Source organism: Salvelinus sp. IW2-2015, linkage group LG7 (genome assembly GCF_002910315.2).
Source record: "Salvelinus sp. IW2-2015 linkage group LG7, ASM291031v2, whole genome shotgun sequence".
Classification (NCBI taxonomy): domain Eukaryota; kingdom Metazoa; phylum Chordata; class Actinopteri; order Salmoniformes; family Salmonidae; genus Salvelinus; species Salvelinus sp. IW2-2015.
The window spans coordinates 12,491,034-12,514,762 of NC_036847.1; the positions used below are offsets into that span (position 1 = coordinate 12,491,034).

Sequence of the window (23,729 nt, forward strand, 5' to 3'; positions counted from 1 at the left end):
GCCTCAACTGAACCTAAACTATACCAAAACTAATTTCACACATATAACAGATGAAATAAATTAAGGAAAGTATGATGGGGGAGGAAGAGGGGGAAAAAGGGGGAAWGTGGGTGAGTTGTTGAGCGAGGGGAGGCGAACGATGCATAATTGGGTAATCACCAATTGTGAATGAAGAACAGGGTGACCCATTATATTGTATTGATCTATTCTAATTATAATCTCAAAATGGTAAACCCTATATCAGTCGACCGAATCCAAGCAGTCCTGTCTGTCTACTCTGCCCATCTCGGAGTACACAGTGAGAACGTGCGTAATTTACAATGGCAAGAAGATCAAGATGATTGGATGCACATGCTGTGTTAGCAGTGCTACAAAATCTGAATGAAAACAATTCAAATGGTCAGGAAGAAATTAATCATGACATCTATGATAATTATTCTTCTGATTCTGAACCTCAGCCTGAATCTACAGTGCCTTCAGAAAGTATTCATACCCCTTGATTTATTCCACATTGTTGTGTTACAGCCTGAATTCAAAATGGATTAAATACCAGTGGTGGAAAAAGTACCCATACTTGAGTAAAAGTAAAGATACCTTAATAGAAAATTACTCAAGTAAAAGTCACCCAGTAAAATACTACTTGAGTAAAAGTCTGAAAAGTATATTTAAAACCAAATACTAAGTATCAAAAGTAAAAGTATGAATAATTTCTAATATTAAGCAGACACTTTTTTAAATYTATTTTTATTTACAGATAGCCAGGTGCACACCAACATCATTTACAAACGAAGCATTTGTGTTTCGTGAGTCCGCCAGATCAGAGGCAATAGGGATGACCAGGGATATCTTCTTGATAAGTGCTTGAATTGGACCATGCTCTGTTCTGCTAAGCATTCAAAATGTAACGAGTACTTTTGGGTGTCAGGGAAAACGTATGGAGTAAAAACGACATTATTTTCTTTAGGAATGTAGTGAAGTAAAAACTGTCAAAAATATGAATAGTAAAGTACAGATACCCCAAATAACTACTTAAGTAGTACTTTAAAGTATTTTTACTTAAGTACTTTACACCACTGTTAAATACCCCATAATGACAAAGTGAAACCATGTTTTTAGAAATGTTGGCAAATGTATTCACACCCCTGAGGCAATACTAGAAGCACCTTTGGCAGCGATTACAGCTTTGAGTCTTCTTGGGTATGTCTGTACTGTATCAGCTTTGCACATCTGGATTTGAAAATGTTCTCCCATTCTTCCTTGCAGATTTTCTCAAGCTCTGTAAAGTTAGATGGGGAGAGGCAGTGAACAGCAATATTCAAGTCTTTCCACAGATTTTCAATGGGTTTCAAGTCTGGGCTTTGTCTAGGCCACTCACATTCTTGTTTTAAAGCTTTCCWGCATTACAGTGTTCTGTTGGAAAGTAAGTCTTTGCACCAGTCTAAGCTCGTTTGCACTCTGAAATAGGTTCTCATCAAATTTGTCTCCTATCCTTACCAGTCTCCCAGTCCCTGCCACTGAAAAGCATCCCCATAGCATGATGCTGCCACATGCTTCACAATAGGGTGATGAGCTGTGCCTGGTTTTCTACAGACAACACTTCGCATTTTATTTATTTTTTACCTTTATTTAACTAGGCAACATTTTCAATGACAGCCTAGGAACAGTGGGTTAACTGCAGAGGGCAGAATGACAGATATGTACCTTGTCAGCTCGGGGATTTGATCTTGCAACCTTTCGGTTACTAGTCCAACACTCTAACCACTAGGCTACGCTGCCGCCCCAATTCAGACCGAGTTATATTTTTCTCATCAGACCACAAAATCRTTTGCCTTATGGTCTGAGAGTCTTTCACGTGACTTTGTAAACTCCAGGCATGCTGTCATGTGCCTTTTTCTCAGGAGTGGCTTCCGTCTGGCCACTCTCCCATAAAGCCCAGATTGGTGAAGTGCTGTAGAGACTGTTGTCCTTCTGGCAGGTTCTTCCATCTCAGCCAAGGATCTATGTAGTTCTGTCAGTGTGGTCATTGAGGTCTTGGTCACCTCCCTGACCAAGGTCCTTCTTGCCTGGCTGCTCAGTTTAGTCYGACGGCCAGCTCTAGGCAGAGTCTGGGTAGTTCAAATTCTTTTCAATTTCCCAATGATGGCAATTACTTACTGTGCTCTTGGAAACTTTCAACACTCTAAAATTTGTTTTATACCCTTCCCCAGATATATGCCTCATCACAATTATATCTCAGAGATCTACGGACAGTTCCTTGGACTTCATGGTATAGTTTCTGCTCTGACATGCACTGTCAACTGTGGGACCTTATATGGAAAGGTGTATCTTTCTAAATCATGTCCAAACAATTGGACACAAGTGGACTCCAATGAAGTTGTCGTGACATCTCAAGGATAATCAAAGGAAATTGGATGCACCTGAGCTCAATTTGTAGTGTCATAGCAAAGGGGTTTGAATACTTATGTAAATGTGATATTTCTTTATGTAATTTCAATAAATACACCAAAATTCTAAAAACCTGTTTTCACTTTGTCATTATGTGGTATTATGTGTAGATGGGTGAGCAAAAACATTTATTATAATCCATTTTGAATTCAGACTAATGAAACAAAATGTGGAATAAGTCAAGGGGTATGAATGTTTTTWAATTTATTTCACCTTTATTTAACCAGGTAGGCCAGTTGAGAACAAGTTCTCATTTACAGCTGCGACCTGGCCAATATAAAGTAAAAGCAGTGCGACACAAACACAGAGTTACACATGGAATAAACAAACGTACAGTCAATAACACAATAGAAACATCTATATACAGTGTGTGCAAATGAGGTAAGAATACTTTCTGAAGGKACTGTACACACCCGAGACCTTAGCGCTACAAAGTCAGAACGGTGCGCACTGTGCAGGTGCCAGCGCCACCACCAAATGAAACAGTGCGACGGGGGCGAGGAAGGCATGGCACTGTTTAGATAGAACAAGCCGGTGACAATGCTGCGGCCGATTATCAGCACAAAATCCTATCACAGAGAGCAGACCCAAAGCAAAAAACAACATCAGCGAGGTACTCACCAGCTTTCATTATGTGACATGGACATGCTCCAACTGATGCCATTACGTGAAGATGCACACCATGTACGAACGAGCTGACAATAATGGACTATTTTTGAATGCTGTCAWATCTACACTTATTGTATGTTCATTATGCCACCATTATTGATAGTGTGCTGATTTTCACTGTTTAACAAGCACACTTGGCGCTTGATTTTTAGGCTACTGGAGTTATCATTTGACCGCGTGTCTTGGTGGTTAGTTTTATTTTTATTTTATCTTTATAAAAATAAGCTGTTCCCGCATTCCTACACATATGCTTTCTGTGTCATAGTTGTAACAAAGGTACTCCACAAATAAAATTCAACACTTGAATTATTATATTTTTTTTTACATAAACGAATGAAAATTCTATTGTGTTATGCTAATGTTACCTTCATCAACCCAACCAATCATTTTTTGCGTAGCATATATGGAATGTATTAATTACACTGTCAGAATGACTGCTCTTTAGCTTYAAGGGGGGTCCCTCAAGGCCAAGCGGTTCTTGTGTTAAATATGTTCTCATAGACTATAATGGTCAGGAAATACTTACTTTCCCAGGGTCGTCTTTAGAGCGAGGCACTTTGAGAAAACACTTGTTCAGGGACAGATTATGCCGTATTGAGTTCTGGGAGAAAAGAGAGAGAAGAGGGGAGATAGACATGTTGTCATTAACACAATCATGACAGCATAGAAAATAATATAKATTTACAAAACATAAAAAGTAGAGGACAAGTAGCTTTTCACTTGGTCTGCATGAGTAAGATTAAATATTATACTTTTGCGCAAACTACCAGACAACCACACCCTCCCAGGCACCTGTTAGTAAGAAGAAGATAGTCAGTACCTGCATCATCTATTAATTCACCATGCTCTATTGTTTTAKAGTTCAAGAAAAGTTGAATGGCCGGTTTGCCGAGTATGCCTCCATTTAAAACGGCATTTTAGTCTAAGACTAGGCTTAATCTGGGTCTGGAAAAAACTATCCATAACTGTATTAGGTGGTTAATTATGCAATGGAGACATTTGTGATTTAGCAGTCTTAAACAAAAGTAATTCCATGTCTAGCAGCACTAAGTAATTGTATAGTGGAAATCCATGGAGATAAGAGCCTCTATCAGCCTGTCTGACTGTAGCTCCTCTACCATACAGTAAAGCTCCAGTACACCTGGCCTGACATGAACCGTGTTCCCCCTCAGGGCTCCTCCACTCATCTGGAGCTCCTAATTAATACCACTGGGGAGGGGAGAAGAGAGTCCTCCTCTCTCTCTATCCCTTTCCCCCTCTATCCCTCTCTCAATATCCCTTTCTTCAAAAGGATCTCTTCATTTGCTCCTCACCCTCTCCATCCTCTCTCCAACTTTTCAATCTATCTTGTGAGCTCATAGCCCATGGTCAGAATATGGAGGAGGAGAATACAGCAAGCTAATGCAAAGAGTCATTACCTGACAAATACATGAATAATTAATTTATGCCCATGGCATCCTGCTGCACCGTTTTTTTTCAAAAAGAGGCCAAACCATAAACCAAAAACACACAGAACACAGACCAGTTGCAGGCAGATGCCACACACACACACAGACCGATATCCCTGTATAAAAACCACCAGGCCTCTTAACTCAAAAGACCACGTCTTTGTCTAGTACTCCCAGTGGTGCTACCATTGGTCCCCCAGAAGACAGATGTAGAAGACTGAGAACATCGCTCCACAGTGACGACTCTTTACCAGTTACTATAGTAAAGCCCTGCCAGCTGTATCGGGCCATAAACCAACGGAGAGCCGTTACCACGGCGAGAGATAGTGCCTTTCTCACTGAATGGGCTGAATTTGTCATAGCTCGATGCGATGGCATTGACAATAATGCACTGAGTGGTTGCGACGTGAACGGCGCTAATGTGATTCGCTCCCGCGTCCGCCCACTCGTTTGATGGCGTTGGATGATTAACAAGCTTATTGGGCACAGCTGGGGCTTTGCTGCTGCCCAGCGCTAAATTAATCTCATTGGAAGGCGGCATACGGTGAAAAGGAGGTTGTCAAATTTGACTTCCTACTTCCTTGTTGTTAGACGATTTGGGGGATTTGAAATTAGACGGTTTACTTTGCCTTAAGGATGCAGGCATTTTTTATATAATCATTGCGGCTATTATTAGTAAGCGCTCTGCTTTAGTAATATCTATGATGTGTAATATCGCACAGGCTTACGCTGAATAAGCATGACATYAGCCAAAATCTAGGGTTTCAGAAATGCATAGAAAAAGAGAGGGGTAGAGAGAATGAGAGAGATAGAGGTTATGTGTGCAGATCACTAGAGGATATAGGCCAGAAGGTGACATAACCGTGCTGGAGATATTAGCTCAGAGTGCAATCTGTGAGAGTGCTGTTGGTGATGGAGAGCGTTTAACGCACTGGATATATAGGTCAGAGAGTGTGATGTGTTGGCTATGGTGAAGATAAAGGGTCTAGATGAGATAATGAGATTACAGGGAGATGTAGCCTAGCAAATACAGGGGATAAAGGTCCGACTGAAATAGTCAGTGTCATGGTGGTTAATGTTGAGGAAGATATAGGACAGGGTAAGATATATGGATAATGTTGAGGAAGATATAGGACAGAGTAAGACATATGGGTAATGTTGAGGAAGATATAGGACAGAGTAATGGTTATTGTTGAAGTAGATATATGCCAGAGTAACATGTGTGGATAATGTTAAAGCTATGGGTGCAACAGAAATGACTTGAGGTCAGAAGGTGAGGTCTGCTGAGAAAGAGGGGACTGGTGTGATAGGGTGTGTACAGTATAGGGAACTACTGGGCTCCCACACAGACGGCCCTAGTCAGAAGCAATACTGAGGAGTGTTTGTTGTTCCACTAACTCTCCTGGAGTTTCAGCATGTTTGTCCTGGGGCTCCCAGGGGTCGCTGTAACACTGTCACAGAGAGCGAGAGCAAGAGAGGGCGAGAGCGAGAGAGAGGGTGAGAGCGAGGGCGAGAGAGAGGGCGAGGGCGAGAGAGAGAATGAAACAGAGTGAGATTGAGGGAAACAGAGCGAGAGAAACAAAGAGAGAGAGCGAGAGAGATGGTAAACAAATGGTTAGGAGAGAGGGTGAGGACACAGGCAGAGAGATAGATAAGGATAGTGTTGGAAGAGAGAAGGGTAGGGAGTCTGGGGATAGGGAGATGCATTGTCACATCTAAATATCTCACGGGATCTAGAGACAACACCGGGACACCTTAACTACAGGTCTAAGCAGAGACAGTGATCGACACATCCTGTATGAGGAGGGGGTTGAATACGACTCACTGCTTCAAATGCAACCAAATACATTATCATTCCATTTGATGGAGCACCACCCCACCCTCTTAGTGCAGAATGGGAAGTCTGCTGTAACTGGAGCCCACTGTGTGAGTGATGGGCACAAAGAGATTTCAGGAGACTGAGCTGCCAGTGTCCCTGGGGACCTGGCGAGGATCCGTGTGCACGCTGCATACATCTATATACAGACAAACAGACACTATAGTGCAGCAAAGCATGTGCTGTTTTTCAGTGGAAATCTTTCAGTTTGAACGTATCTGCTGGATTAACCTGACTTGGATTGGTAGGGAATTGATCCCAACTTTGGTTTTTCCAAGATAGTAGAAATTGAATAGGGAAAGGGGCCAGTGGTAGGCCATGGCGACTGGCTCCTTCCAGTGCATATCAGACCCCGTGCTGCAGCAAAGTGACTGGTCTTGTCAGTACCGGGTTTCTCTGTGGAGAATGGGGACAGGGACACAAAGTGTTGCCAAAGCACATGGCTGTGTCCCAACAGTCTAAAATAGTAGGAGGTGTATATTCAACCGGCAGAACGGAAACTTAAGGTAAGGTATAGGGGTTGAAATGAATTAAGGTTAGGGTAGGGCTCCAGACTAACATTTTCCCCTGGTGGCATTAGTGCCACTAACCTTTTAATTTGGTGGCACCAGCCCATGATTTGGCCACACCAACATTTTGCCATGGCGTCACGCAATAGAAAACATGTGCAATCATCTTCATTCACAGTGCTACTGAGATAGTATGGTTCAATAAATAAGTTGTTTCATATAATATGCAGCAGAAATGGATAATTCAAGATATTTGTAACCTAAACCAGTGATTGTCATKCATTTTGGGTTGACAATCAGGCTGTTGTTGTTATATCAAAATAGGGCTCCAAAATCCTTTAGTTCAATACAGATTAATCTGTTTACATATTTTTGTGTGTACTAATAACACAAACGGGCTAATTCACCATCTGACAAAGTGCAAACTCAAAACTCTTTAGCTAAATCCCTAAATATAATATACTGCTAGTTAGCAGTGGAATTGATTGTCCTAAAAAACCTTTGCCACTACCCAATGATGACTATGTAGCCCTATGAAATCACTGCCAATGGCAGTCTCGTGCTTCGTATCTCAAAGCCATACAAATGACTGGTTGTAAAACTGGTAGAACGCTCAAAATTGAGAGTTGAGATTTTATTTTAAATGTGCTGTAAAATCGCAAGAGTTAATTCAACTCCTACGAAGTCAAATGTAACACTATTTTAGGTTTTATATGGTCCCACCCCCATTTTGTGTTAAAACTACTCTGGTCATGGTGTTGATATTTTTGGAGTTAAAACGACACTAAATGGAGTAAATATCCAACTCAGAGAGTTGCTTAAATTTAACTCAAATTGCCTTTCTACACTTTTCAATGTCGTTTTTAATCCACTCCCGTGCAATTTTAGGAAAATATCTAGCACTTTTAAATTATTGCTCACAACTTCCATTTAGAATGCGTGTAAGAGTAGGGAAACAGTACATGAAGACTACCTACATCATGTAAACTGGAACTACTCTCTCACTAATGGTCYCTATAAATCCAACTATTTACAGACTGGATTAGTTTKGAAAAATATATGTTTCTTATTTTTGTGTAGCATTAGATCAAAACCAATCAATGTAAATGCAAAAACACAGACATTGAAACAAACAATAAAAATCTGCCTCCAACGGAGCATGCTGGGAAATATAATAATGAAGCTCCTCCCACATCTGTGGATAACTCCATAGATTTAACTCCCTGGTTACTTTTAATGGAGTTAAAAGTCCTCCTTCCCAATGAACTCCAGTTATCAACACTAACTTGAGGGAGCCTATCACTCGAGCGTTAAGATTACTGGGAGTTGAGTCAATTTAACCCATTTTTTTTTTTTTTTTTTTTTTAAACACTGGTTTCAACTATACTTGATTTACTGAGTACGTACAGAAAGCTGAGGCCTGCCGCTTTTTAACTGTAAGAACAGTTTTCCTGCTACTGCATTTTGAAATGCTGCCAATCAGAACACATATTTTCCCTATCCACTCGGAGCGCCCAGTTGGAAGAGCCAGTATCTAGCACTTTTCAAAGCTCGAAACAGGTACAGGGGCAGCGAAACAGGTACAGGGGCAGCGAAACAGGTACAGGGGCAGCGAAACAGGTACAGGGGCAGAGCAGACACTAGTTTGAGTGCAGGAATTTACTGTTTGACCAAATCATAGTTTTAGCCGACCCAAAAATATAAGTTTTTTTGTTCTGTTTTCCAGATGTTCTTTAAAGAAAATACAAAGACGTTAAGGACAGTGAACTTATTAGAACATGTATAACATTTTCTTAAGATTATGTTTAGACATGATAAGACAAAATGCTTAAGTGATTCGTATTTTCCTTCAACTTTCTCAAGAGGCAATGACGCAGCGTTTGTCTACCACTTTGTGTAGTCGTTAGCAATGATGCGAATGACAACCGTTTTCTGGTAGATGGAAAGGCTTTCACAAAAACCCCTCAATTAAATGTTAACTACAAAAGTAGTCTATCCCTACCTTGTCACGTTCGTCYTAGTGAGGAGACCAAGGCGCAGCGTGATGATAATACATCTTCCTTCTAATAACGAAGAACACTGAACAAACTATACAAAATAACCGTGAACGCTATAAGACACGAGTGCTGAAAGCAACATCACATAGACAATAACCCACAAAACCAAAATGGAAAATGGCAACCTAAATAGGATCCCCAATCAGAGACAACGATAAACAGCTGTCTCTGATTGGGAACCAATTCAGGCCACCATAGACCTACATATACCTAGACAATACCAAAACCCCATAGATATACAAAAACCCCTAGAAAAGACAAAAACACACATWCCACCCTCGTCACACCCTGACCTAACCAAAATAATAAAGAAAACAAAGATAACTAAGGTCAGGGCGTGACATACCTGGCAGAATGATATCATTATAGTTTGCATCAATCCAGTGGTGATTTGTTAAGCAAGTCGTCTCACCTATCAGTGGTTCTACATACATGTTTTAATGAATCAAATCCTACTGCCTAAACTCCTCTGTGCTGCATCAAGTATTTCAACACCCTAATGTCACATCCAGACAAATATATCCTCCCTACCTCCTAACAAAATGAAGACCCAACTTACTGATGCCACTGTCATCGGAATAATATTCAATTTAATTCAATATAATTACATTAAAAACCCTTATTCACCTTGCAATGCAGAGGGTCGTTAACATTGCACAGGTATGACATACTGTATACTCTATCAACTATGCCAAATCCCAGATGCAGCCTTGTAATTGTTGCATTCCAGCCCCTTTTGAAATCAACACCACCCCTATTATTAGACATATCAGAGAATAACAACCCTAGGTGAATAATGAAGGAAATATGACATTGGACGTATGCCTATCCTCCTGTGAATAGAACCAGGGAAATACCTCACACTTTTAATTACAACATAAATACAGACTGATAATACTGATTAGTATGAAATATTTGGGAATGAAATCTGGGCACATAGAGGGGCAGATTTAACAAACAGTGCTTTTAAGGCCGCTGTTCAACAAGAGTTACGGTGGTCATAACAGCCGCAATGATAATACGTTGTGCCGCATATCTGTCAAGCACATAAACGTAACATATGTAAATCAGGAGCCACCACAAATTCATCCTCATCCACAATAAAAAATCATCTTTAAAATAAAAATCTTATCTAAGTTTTAATAATGTGTGCAAATGTTTCTACTATACAGGAGACCATGCGTAGTAGTCTGTAATAGCCAAGAAAGGTTGACAGTGGAGCCTAAGGAACAGGTGCGTGGAGACACACACACACACACACACATCTGGCTGGCAGACAGGACATGCGTAACATGTTAACAGGGGATGCATGCAAGAGGCTACAGCTATGTCTGCGTTGCCAGGCAACAGAGAGTAAACAAGACGAAAGAGAAAAACACAATAAAATATCCATATAGACTATATATATATATATATATATATATATATATATGACAAAATATGCATTTTAGACACTCCGTCGCACGCACACACACACAAAGGATCAATCAAAGACGACGTTTTTACTGTACTGTCCTTTGCCCCCAGACCCAAAAAGTAGTCCCATGAGCGCAAAAATCACTGATGCATTCATCCCCATTATTCTAAAACCAACTGTTGAAAATAAAATCCAGAAAAAAATCCATGACCCTTGCTAATTTTATATCATTGGGTGTGACACGTGGCGTCCATTGAAAGGCCAAAGGCCATCAGAGCAGCCTTTTGCACCGTCACATTAGGGGCGCTAATTCAGAGCCAATTATCTGGCTGTAAGGGCAGGCAGCAAGACTGGTAGCAGGACCACAAGGGCAGGCACAGCAGCATTACATCTAGATTTACATAAGGATAGGCAAACTTGTGTTGTTACAGTTTCAATTCCAACTTAAGGTTAGTATTTGATGCATATTCATTTTCAGCCTAGTCCCTTCAGCAGGCTTTCATGCCCGCTGATGATAATAATGGTAAGAGAAACACTAATATTGACTAGTGAGACGAGAGGAAATGCCTGTGGTGAATTCCACTGGCACTGATTACGTGTTCTCGTGAAGAGGGCCTAGGCCGTGTGGGGTGGAAGGACACAGCGATGTGAAAAGGCTGCAAGGGCAGAGAACAGGGCATGAGAAAGTAGAGCCAGGCACTATGGAATCTAAAGGAGGACGGGGCTGAGAGAAAAAACACGAGAGAAATCGGGCGGCGAAGACTGCACCCCAATATGTTATCTAGAAGGAATATGAGGCATTCTGCACGGGAGCTACAAGTCCAGTTCATATGATGCCACCTAATGACAACTGAATAGCAAAAAAAAATTGCAAAAAAAAAAAGAACACTGATTGAAACATTGCATAGTCAAATACGATTTCTCGTTTTTTTACCGGGATGCAACACTGATCATATGCTTTTCAACTGATGAGCATATGTGCACTTCACAAAAGGTTTCAAAGAGAAAAGACAACAGTTTATGAATCAAAACCACAGTTCCAGAAGTTTATAAAAGCTCTATAAAACACAGTACATATGTAGGTATGCATGTAAAACACATTATATCATAGCTCAATGTGACATAAAACACACATTTATATTAGGCCTACTGCTTATAAAGCAGAGCACCTCTTTCCATAACAGCTGGTATCAGAATAGCAGTTGGGATGTCAAATTAGAGGTTGACACAGGAGTGAAAATGTATTCCTGTCCCGACTTGTCCTGTAAAGAAAAGAACAAATCCCCGTACAGTCCTGATCCCAGATCAACAGTTCTATAACCCTGGAAATGTTCCTGTCCCATCCTGATAAAAATCCCTCGGTGCCCATTTTTACAAGCGGAAATCAGAAATAACTTCCTCCATTAACTGCTGTTTGTTTGTCCCGGTCATCACTAGTTACCACAGTCAAAGTCATAAACCCCACCTAACCTTAATCACACTGCCTAACCCTAACCTAAAATGTCATTTTAGTGTTCATGCATTTTTACAATACAGGCAATTTAGACTTCGTGGCTGTGCCATCTAGTGGAAATCGTCTGTCTCCCGCTTGGGTTGTGAGTAGCCATAGCAACTGCTTCGTTTGGCTGCTGCTCAGCGCTCACYAGACCATTGCCTGCACACACAGCTAATAACAACCACAGTACGAGATTTGGGCAATGAAGGCAGCCCTTCCTCTTACCCAGAGTTGGATGAACTCATGGATATGGGCATGTGTAATGGTGGGTCTCCGCGTGCATATAAGTTAAAGTAGTGGCTGGCTARAACTGGAGCGAGGCATGAGAGTGAGTTGACGGAAGGGGGAAATTAGCATTTATTTTCTTCTAATTATTTTTTCTTAACTAAATTACACTGAGTTTACCAAACATTAGGAACACCTTCCTAATATTGAGCTACACCCCTTTTGCCCTCAGAACTGCCTCAATTCGTCAGACCAGGCAATGTTTTTCCAATTCTCCAGTGTCCAGTATTTTCATTCCTTAGCCCACTGCAACTACAGTTTCTTGTTTTTTGCTGAAAGAAGTAGAACTTAAGTTGGTTGCCATAACCCATTCGTGTCAAGGTACAACGAGTTGTGCATTCTTTTATGGGTCTTTGGACAGCAATATTCTACTGAAATGTCAGTTGACTAACTTGCTCTGCACAATTTGTGTCAGCCTCCTTTGTCCTCTTTCATCAATGACCCGTTTTCGAACACTGGCCTGCCGTTGGCTGGATGTCCTTTGGGTGGCGGACCATTCTTCATACACACAGGAAACTGTTGAGCGTGAAAAACCCAGCAGCGTTGCAGTTCTTGACACACTCAAAGCGGTGCACCTGGCACCTACTACCATACCCTGTTTAAAGGCACTTAAATKTTTTTGTCTTGCCCATTCACCCTCTGAATGGCACACGTACACAATCCATGTCTCAATTGTCTCAAGACTTAAAAATACTTATTTAACCTGTCTCCTCCCCTTCATCTACACTGATTGAAGTGGATTTAACAAGTGACATCAATAAGGAATCCTGTCCTGTTCCGAACTTGACTAGAAATTCTCTCCCATTCCTGCCGGAATCAACCTCTGCCAACCTCTAGTCCAAACACCCTATTGCCTTTATATAGCACACAAATGTTGAACAGGGCCCTTGTTCCAAATTAGAACCCTATTCCCTTTATAGTGCACTACTTTTGACCAGAGTCCATGTCCCAAATAGAGCCCTTTTCCTTTTGTAGAACACCACTTTTGACCAGAGCCCTATGTGTATGAGAAATGCTGTTATCGACCAATGAGTGAGAGGTTTACGTGGGCCCCCGTCAAACGTAGTGCACTATAAAGAGAATAGGGTGCCATTTGGGATGCATCCCATGTCCTGCTCCCTCATACCATGTGGACGTGTTATGACCTTGACGAGTTATCTGATTACACTCAGTGTATCCTGTGGCTAATGCGCTTGTGTTCAAAATGGGAGAGGAGTTAGCGTTGGCCTGATTTCAACCTGGCCTCTCTGCTGCCTGTGCATCCACATTATCATACAGAGCAGACGCGTGCGTGTGCTGGGTAGTAAACTCACCACTACCCATCTCCTCTGGCTGAGCAGCCCTACTGTAATCTGTAGACTGCACACGTATGCCTACCTGAGTGGGAGTCTCTCTTACTCACACACTCACGTGTGTGTGTGTGTGTGTGTGTGTGTGTGTGTGTGTGTGTGGACTGTGTGTGTGTGTGTGGCTGTGTGTGTGGTGTGTGGTGGACTGTGTGTGTGTAAGTGTCTGTGTGAGTGTGCGTGCGTGTTGTACAAGCTATTTTACTTGAGCATCAACAGTATATTCTCCAAATCAAGGAATCCAGACACTGCTTGGGCTCCATGTCTGTCTCATACTGTTTGCAGCTGACAGTAATCACCTTGACTGTAATGAATTCGTTCACGTTCACTTTGATGCAGATCACCGTTTCAACCACAACACCTCTGCACTGGCCAGGTACATCCGGGATTAAATGTTTACAGCTTGAGGCTGAGCCATGTATGCAGTCGGCCTATTAGTCCTTAACAGTCCTCGTGCCAGATTATTCTGTGCATCTCATCATCTGGAGTATTCCTAGGATGTCTAGTTTGGTCTTGAGGAAATTAAAGGCTAAATCCTCAGGATGGTTCTTACGTTTATGGTGGATATATGGGTAGCCTTTTTACACATGTAAGTACACGTGTGATTCATCTAGCTTGTCAATGCAAGGACAATTATAATACCCAAGAGGGCCAATGTACTGAAGAAGTGTTTTTCTAACGAAAATTAAATAAGAAAATCTAATTGTATTTGTCGCATGCACAAAATTCAACGGGTGGAGACAACTGTGAAATGCTTGCTTACGAACACTTCCCAACAATGCAGAGTTAAAAAAATATAATATAAATACAAGTCGTTGATCAATAGATTCAGTTTAGTATTAATGTCTGTATTAACGTCCCTAATACTAGGGATGTCCCTGTATCCCAATTGTGAGGTTTGAATCAGATTTGCCATTTAAAAATAAATACGGTATCCGTCAAACCCACAAATGTCAGCTAAGTAGCTGGTTGCTAACGTTAGCTAGCATTAGTCACTGTATCTGCGCCAAAACTCAGTTATTTCTCATAGAATCGGAATAGAATAGAATATTTGGGGTCAACCCTACTTATTACTGTTGTGTGGAAGACATACCACTCTTGGTACTTAAATAAATACTTATAAGCACATCAGAGAAAGCTTACAGATCTTAAACATCTGTAGTACCACACGTATTAATGAGGGCATTATGCCTATCCTATTTAAGACTGAGTTATATTGCCCATATGACGGCGTAACCGCCTGAACAGAGAGTAACCATTGACAATTCAAGAAAAAACAAATCACAATACCTGAAAGGTCTAGAAAATCTATTTCTCTTGGTTTTCTGTAAGCAAATGAAAGAAGAAATCTGCAGAACATATCTCATGACCATGTCAACAAGCTTGGAACCCTACCAAAACAAACAGACTTTTATCACAAACCATTTTGAGCTGCTGGCATGCAATTTAGCTCAGGAAGATTAAATCCTGAGAATAAACATAGGTTTGTGAACGGAGCATGGAGAGGGAAGATATTTTCACTCACTGAGAAAAAAAGAGATTAAATGGAGATTGTTGTGGATTTGTTCCAAATGGCATCCTATTCCCTAMATGGTGTGCTACTTCTGACTAGGGCCTGTAGGGAATAGGGTGCCATTTGGGACACATCTACTTGGGACATTGTAGCCAGGCAGCCTCCTCAGAAAAAGCACAGCCTCTGTCATGTGATTAATAATGGGAGGTATTCCCTAGACTAAACCAAAATATTCCAGATGATTCCACTCACCTCTCAAGTAAAAGAAGCATGTCATGTCATATTGCCTAGATTCATACAATGCCATTTACATGAAAGCTGCAATCCATATATAATACATTTAAAGTAAAAACATTTTTAATTCATGTACAAATCGCAGATTGCACCATTAAAGATTTGTTAATGKCACCTGAATGGAACATGCACTCGGTCACTCACTGCCGTACTCCTCTACAAAGCTTTTCCACATTCTGCTGTTGGATCTGACAACTGTCGCAATGACTGACCGTCACCAGTAATATTTCCTCATACATCCGAGACAAGTTGAAAAAGTCAAGACCAGCGCAGCAATTAAAATGTGAAACAAACATTCAAACAAAAATGTCAAAACTGGTTCAGACTTATTCAATGTATTTTTTTTATCACATTGAAATCTCTATTTAAGCAATAAGGCCTGAGGATTTATGGTATATGGCCTAGGGCTGTTCTTACACACGACGCAACACGTAGTGCCTGGATACAGCCCTTAGCCGTGATACTGTATATTGGTCATATACCAGAAACCCCCAGAGGTGCTATTATAAACTGGTTAACAAAGTAATTAGAACAGTATAATATTTTTTTTTTGTCATACTCATGTKAAATTGTCTGATATTCCACACCTTTCAGCATCTAGGACCCAAACTATCCAGATTATAATATACATTATATTGAATTTAGAAGGTGATAAACGGTGGACTATGTCAGACCAAGTCTGCTAATTGAACTTGTAAAATCCTGTCCTCACAACAAGACCCGTTACTGCAACAGGTATAAACGTACCTGACGGGATAGTTTACCAAAAATCTAAGTTTATCAGACATTCGTATCCCTCAAAAGTGGGTTACATAGATCCCCACATCATGCAGTCAGAAAAATATGCAGACCTCAATCCCAAACTAATAGGAAAGATGAGCACCACCTAATTCCATTAGAATAAACTGAATCTGAAGTGAACCATCCCGTTAATACACACCAAATGCCATTCTTCCATATCCACCTCCTACCTTCCAGCCGCTGCCAGCCTCCCGGTAGTAGGGGAAGTTGTCACAGATCCACTGGTAGATCTCGCTGAGGGTCATCCTCTTGTGCGGCGAGCCGTTAATGGCGAAGGTGATAAGGCTGGCGTAGCTGTAGGGTGGTTTGCCATCCCTATGCTGGGCCACCTCCTCCTGGTCCAGCATGTTTCCCTGGTCCAGCSGGGCATTCTTCTTTCCCAGCCCGTGGCCATGATGCCCGTGGGGGTACCCGTGAGTGTGGTGTTGGTGCCCGGCGTTGGAWTTCTGGATGGCCGCCCGCATGGTAAGCTGGGGAAGCCAGTCCATGGAGGTAAGGCTGCTCCCTAGTTCAGAGGTCATGATGGTGGTGAAGGGTTGGGGGACTCAGGGGCAGGGCGGGGAGATGCTCTCCTTTCGCTCACTGGATTGCTGTTGCACAGCGGCACCGGCTGAATTCTACAAGAAAAGTAGGGTGTTTGCTAAACAACAGAAAAACTAGGAAGAAATGAACAGATATGAAACGGTATGCACTGCAGCTGACTGGACTACGGACGAATAGAAGTGTCAGGAGATGATAGTGTATGTACGTGATCAGATATGGTCAGGAGAGGGATTTGGTGCTCTTGATTCTTTCCATGAAATGGTCCAGATTTCAGCACAGCAAATACTGTGTCTGTCATAGCCTCCCTCAATATCAAACATATATTTTACATAGAAACTGTTTCCTCTAAGTTTCAACTTCACTCAAAGCTGTACATTTAACAATAAAGAAACAAAGGCATCAGCAAACAAAGTCATTTGAGTTAATTTGAGCAAATTCTTACTGTTTTAGTATCTTTACATCTCTTCTCTGGCCCAAGCATCTGTGGAATGTATTGAACCGAAAGGTAGAGTAGTCCTTCTATGGTGCATGTTCATACGCTCCTCATTGAGGCGCCAATGCTGTAACACAGAAAGCACACACAAAAGGGGAGTTTGTCAAGTCCTGGCTGACAACACTCATTAGTGACAAAAAAAATGACTTTATCGCAAAGCCACCCACCACAACAGCAACACTGTCGGAGTTCTGTCTATCTGGCTTGCTTCTGTCATTCTCCCTCCAACAAAGTAGAAACGGCAACTCGATCTGCGTAGTGACTAAAAGCTTGGGAATTTTTTTCACAACTGCCTGCCAAATGGGGGAACAGCACGGGAGGAATTCCAACTCCCCAGAGGAACCCGAAAACCCAGAATCTCCACTGTTCTCTGTCGACGTGCCCCACTCTGCTGTCAAGTCCAGGCCCACCTCTCAGTTTCAGACCTGAAGGTAGTAGCGCTTCTGCCACAAACAACCACAGTGCTTCAGAAGAGAAGGCTCTACTTTTAATTTGTTTTCAGCTATTTTTGTAAGACTCAGATCCACACAGTACCATAATCCGCAAAGGTATGTAGAAGAACACAAGCAGGGCTAAATGTTGCTGTACACAAATAACATGATAAAATAACACTTCATATATTAATAAAATCTAAAATATCTATTTCAGAGTATAGAATCATTTCAGTGTGGACCAATGTCCTGCTTGAACCCTGAAAATACCATTTCCAGGCTAAAACCTGGTCAGTAGTAGAGGCTAAGCTCCAAAGGATACCTGTACATCTGAGCCCATACAACTTCAAGTGTCCTTAAACAGAGACAAACACCCCAGCCCACGCAATCACACACACACACACACACACACACACACACACACACACACACACACACACACACACACAGTATCATCTCCTGAAACTTCTAAGGCGGTCTACCAGGAATACAAAACTCGGTTTCTGCAGATCACCCTCGAGAGCAACATACAAGAGAAGAAAACGAAGACAATACTCTGCCCGCAAACCAGTTTAATTACAAGTTGAAAAAACAAAAATGTTTAACGCATATTCATCTAGCCAAACATGCTGGGAAAATGCTGGGTGAGCTTTTGTACCGCCACCCCCGTCTCTTCCTGAAGGCACTTGACAGTGGCACTGTGAGAGAAAGCAGAGCCAGACCCCCAATCCCAGGAAGCGATCTTAATTAGTCCACCTTTTTGCTGCAGGGGGATGGGGAAGGGYAAAAAAACAACACAAGTTATTCTTTTCCCCTCATTAAGAGTAGGCTTTAGCTGCAAATCAGGCTGCCACAAGCCCCGACCTGCTGTGTTGCTGCTGCTGCTGCTGTTGTTGTTGCAGTTTAGAGCGTGGGCTTGACTGTTGTGATGGCATAGCGTTAGCATAGCGAGGCGCTAGGATGAGTAATACGCTAGAACAGCGAGGGGGCATGACACTGCTTCTGGGAAAAAGGGGACCGAACACACAAAGACAGTGATTACCCAGTCAACAAGTCCCACAGTGACTGCCCTAACCCATATACCTGGAAGCGCTCTGCCTATTGTATCTGAAGCAAGTGTGCCGTTACAGTTCATTTGTTTTCCTTCAAGTCTGCAGAGACACGCCTTACTGAGCTTTCCAGAGTAAAACAGTTAAATAGGCTAGCTATTTTGAAGCATTGAGTTCCGTAGCACAGGCCCAATTGGTACACAGGGTTCAGAGCTTGTCTCTGATTTGTGGTTGTGTGTTAATACCATCACTGAGGTATTTAGCTTCTGTAACCACGGCTCAGCCATGATGAAGCAAGCTCCAAAATCAAATATCTGAATGTAACCACAACTTGTACCACAGCCATCCATAGAAGAATTGCCTGTCATGAGAGTTACTTGACACATAGTAATTACAGGCAAAAACAGGAAGACTTGTGGGAACCCTGATACCTTGGATAGAAGGGGCTTGTGCCAAGTCTGCAAATGGATTCATTAAAGGGGCAATCAGGTAGGTAGACAAGCGGTTAAGAGCACTGTGCCAGTAACCGAAAGGGCGCTGGTTTGAATCCCTGAGCCGACTACATGAAAAATCTGTCCATGTCCCCTTGAGCAAGGCACTTAACCCTAATTGCGCCTGTACGTCCCTCTGGATATGAGCGTCTGCTAAAATGACTAAAATGTAAACAAACATCTAATAAAACACATTGATATTTCATGTCAAATATTGAATAACAACCAATGAATTACACATCAGAGGGATTATCTTGTTCTCCTTGCAGCTGGGCTGTGAGTAAGGAACCTTTCAAATGCATAGTAGTGTGGAGACAGCAACAACACCAATACAACCACAAGCATAGCCGATGGGAAGTAGGGGTGCTGAGGGTGCTGCAGCACCCCCTGAAAAATCTGAACAAAATCTGAAAAATTATTTGTATTGTTTTTAAAGAGACATGTTCTCAAAAAAGTAGTGCACTGGGCATTTACTAGCCTTGTATTAGCTGACTGTTATAGCCGACTGTAGCGCGGGCAAAAAAGAAAGAAAAGAGATTTGCCACCCCCTTTGACAACAAATTCTCTGCAAAAAATAAATAAATTCACACGGCTATGATCACAGGACTCACGTCTAAAGACCCCATGCTTCTATATATTATTTGAAAAGATACACAAATGATTGCCAGTCTAGAAGCCATTGCCTTTACAGTTGATTTATATAGCGGTCACCTCCCGGTTTACATACACCTTAGCCAAATTAAATCAGTTAAATGTTTCCCAATTCCTGACATTTAATCTCTAGAAACATGTCCTGTATTAGGTCAGTTAGATCACCACTTTATTTAAGAATGTTGAAATGTCTGAATAATAGTAGAGGAATGATTTATTTCAGCTTTTCTTTCTTCATCACATCCCAGTGGGTCAGAAGTTTACATACACTCAATTAGTATTTGGTAGCATTGCCTTTAAAGTTTTAATTGGGTCAAATGTTTCGGGTAGCCTTCCACAAGCATCCCACAATAAGTTTGGTGAATTTTGGCTCATTCCTCTGACAGAGCTGGTGTAACTGAGTCATCGGTTTGCCTCCTTGCTCGCCACACGCTTTTTCATTCTGCCCACAAATTTCTATAGGATTGAGTCAGCTTTGTGATGGCCACTCCAATACCTTGACTTTATTGTCCTTAAGCCATATGCCACAACATTGGAAGTATGCTTGGGTCATTGTCCATTTGGAACAAACAATTGTGACCAAGCTTTAACTTACTGATGTCTTGAAGTGTTGCTTCAATATATCCACATAATTCCTCCCTCATGATGACATCTATTTTGTAAGTGCACAGTTCCTCCTGCAGCAAAGCACCCCCACAACATGATGCTGCCAACCCCCGTGCTCACGGTTGATGGTGTTCTTCAGCTTGCAAGCCTCCCCCTTTTTTCCTCCAAACATAACGATGGCCAAACAGTCTAAGATCTTTGTCCCCATGTGCAATTGCAAACGTAGTCTGGCTTTTTTGTGGTGGTTTGAGCAGTGATTCTTCATTGCTGAGCGCCTTTCAGGTTATGTCGATATAGGACTCGTTTTACTGTGGATATAGATACTTTTGTACCGGTTTCCTGCAGCATCTTCACAAGGTCCTTGCTGTTGTTCTGGGATTGATTTTGCACTTTCGCACCAAAGTACATTCATCTCTAGGGGACAGAACGCGTCTCTTCTCTGGTGACGGCTGCGTGGTTCCATGGTGTTTATACTTGGCTACTATGTTGTACAGTGAACGTGGTACCTTCAGGCATTTGGAAATGCTCCCAAGGATGAACCAGCCTTGTGGAGGTCTACGATTTTATTCTGAGGTCTTCTGAGGTCTTATTCTGAGTTTGAAGGTAGGCTTGAAATACATCACAGTACACCTCCAATTGACTCAATGATTCAATTAGCCTATCAGAAGCTTCTAAGCCATAATAATTTTCTGGAATTTTTCAAGCTGTTTAAAAGCACAACTTATGTGTTGTAAACTTCTGACCTACTGGAATTGTGATACAGTGATATTATAATAATAATCTTTCTGTAAACAATTGTTTGAAAAACTACTTGTGGTCATGCACACTAAGCCTGCTGCCAAACATAGTTTGTTAACAGAAAATTTGTGTATGTACTCGTTCCGATCAACTGTATTCAGCCATATCCCTGTAATGCTTAGAGAAGATCTTATGTCAAGTGTTATTGAAGTGTTGTGTTGCAGGTTCACTTGACATCTAAAGCCTTTCTTTTGGGTGGTGCTATAGGCCACCAAGTGCTAACAGTCAGTATCTCAATAATATGTGTGAAATGCTTGATAGTGTATGTAAGTAAACAGAGAGGTCTACTTTCTTGGACCTGAATACTGACTGGTTTTTCTAGATGTTCGTCGCTCAAGAGAGGATTCTACTGTAACCAGCGCCTGTTTTTTTTTAGTTTTTTCACCTTATTTCACCAGGTAGGCCGCAGTTGAGAACAAGTTCTCATTTACAGATGCGACCTGGCCAAGATAATGCAAAGCATGGCGCAAACAACAGAGATTACACATGGGGAACAACAATCCATCAATACACACACTAGAAAATTATACGTGTGTGCAATGAAGGAGGTAAGGCAATAAATACGCCAATAGTGGCGAAGTTAATTACAATTTAGCAATTAAACACTGGAGTGATAGATGTGCAGATGAGGATGTGCAAGTAGAAATACTGGTGTGCAAAAGAACAGAAAAACAAAAAACATATAGGGAGAAGTAGGTAGTTGGTTGGATGGGCTAATGACAGATGGCTGTGTACAGCTGCAGTGATGGTAAGCTGCTCTGACAGCTGATGCTTAAAGTTAGTAAGGGAGATATAAGTCTCCAACTTCAGTGATTTTTGCAATTAGTTCCAGTCATTGGCAGCAGAGAACTGGAAGGAAAGGCGGCCAAAGGAGGTGTTGGCTTTGGGATGCCTGTGAAATATACCTGCTGGAGCACGTGCTACGGGTGTGGTGTTGCTATGGTAACAGTGAGCTGAGATAAGGCAGAGCTTACCTAGCAAAGACTTATAGATGACCTGGAGCCAGTGGTTTGGCGACGAATATGTAGCGAGGACCAGCGAAAAAGAGAGTATTTAGGTCGCAGCGGTGGGTAGTATATGGGGCTTTGGTGACAAAACGGACGGCACTGTGATAGACTGCATCCAATTTGCTGAGTATAGTGTTGGAGGCTATTTGTAAATGACATCGCCGAAGTCAAGGATCGGTAGATACTCAGTTTACGAGGGTATGTTTGGCAGCATGAGTGAAGGAGCTATGTTGCGAAATAGGAAGCCGATTCTTGAATCATTTGGATTGGAGATGCTTAATGTGAGTCTGGAAAGAGAGTACAGTCTAACCAGACAGCTAGGTATTTGTAGTTGCCCACATTACTATTATGTCAGAACCGTCCAGAGTGTGATGCTAGTCGGGCGGGCGGGTGCGGGTAGCGATCGTTGAAGAGCATGCATTTCGTTTTACTAGCATTTAAGAGCAGTTGGAGGCCACGGAAGGAGTGTGTATGGCATTGAAACTCGTCTGGAGTTTGTTAACACAGTGTCCAAAGAAGGGCCAGATGTACACAGAATGGTGTTGTCTGCGCGGAGGTGGATCAAAGAATCACCCGCAGCAAGAGCAGACGTCATTGATATTACAGAGAAAAGATCAGCCCGAGAATTAACCCTGTGGCACCCCCATAGAAGATTGCCATTGGTCGGGACCACAGCCTTCCGATTTGACACACTGAACTCTATCTGAGAAGTAGGTTAGTGAACCAGCGAGGCAGTCATTGGAGAAACCAAGGCTATTGAGGTCTGTCCGGATAAGAATACGGTGATTGACAGAGTCGAAAGCCTTGGCTAGGTCGATGAAGACGGCTGCACAGTACTGTCTTTTATCGATGGCGGTTATGATATCGTTTAGGACCTTGAGCGTGACTGAGGTGCACCCGTGACCAGCTCGGAAACCGGATTGCATAGCGGAGAAGGTACGGTGGGATTCGAAATGGTCGGTGATCTGTTTGTTAACTTGGCTTTCGAAGACTTTAAAAGGGCAGGGCYGGATGGATATAGGTCTGTAACAGTTTGGGTCTAGAGTGTCTCCCCCTTTGAAGAGGGGGGTGACCGCGGCTGCTTTCCAATCTTTAGGAATCTCAGACGATARGAAAGAGAGGTTAAACAGACTAGTAATGGCGGCGGATCATTTTAGGAAGAGAGGGTCCAGATTGTCTAGCCAAGCTGATTTGTAATGATCCAGATTTTGCAGCTCTATCAGAACATCAGCTGTCTGGATTTGGGTGAAGGAGAAGCAGGGGGGGCTTGGGCCAGTTGCTGCGGGAGGTYCAGAGCTGTTGGCCGGGGTTGGGGTAGCCAGGTAGAAAGCATGGCCAGCCGTAGAGAAATGCTTATTGAAATTCTCGATTATCGTGGATTTATCGGTGGTGACAGTGTTTCCTAGCCTCAGTGCAGTGGGCAGCTGAGAGGAGGTGCTCTTATTCTCCATGGACTTTACAGTGTCCCAAAACTTTTTGGAATTAATGCTGCAGGATGCAAATTT

At 42.1% G+C, this 23,729-nt stretch overlaps 1 protein-coding gene across 1 annotated transcript in view; it reads right to left on the minus strand.

Moving 5' to 3' along the window:
- LOC111966410 (forkhead box protein J3-like) overlaps nt 1-23,729 on the minus strand; it is an 84,666-nt gene that overhangs the window by 33,829 nt on the left and 27,108 nt on the right. Inside the window, exons 2-4 of the mRNA XM_023991015.2 lie at nt 17,141-17,258; nt 16,326-16,772; nt 3,641-3,715 (exon numbers count right to left, since the gene is read on the minus strand). Of these exons, the coding sequence (XP_023846783.1) occupies nt 3,641-3,715; nt 16,326-16,676 (426 nt within the window). The 5' untranslated portion in view covers nt 16,677-16,772; nt 17,141-17,258. The remainder of the gene's footprint in view (nt 1-3,640; nt 3,716-16,325; nt 16,773-17,140; nt 17,259-23,729) is intronic.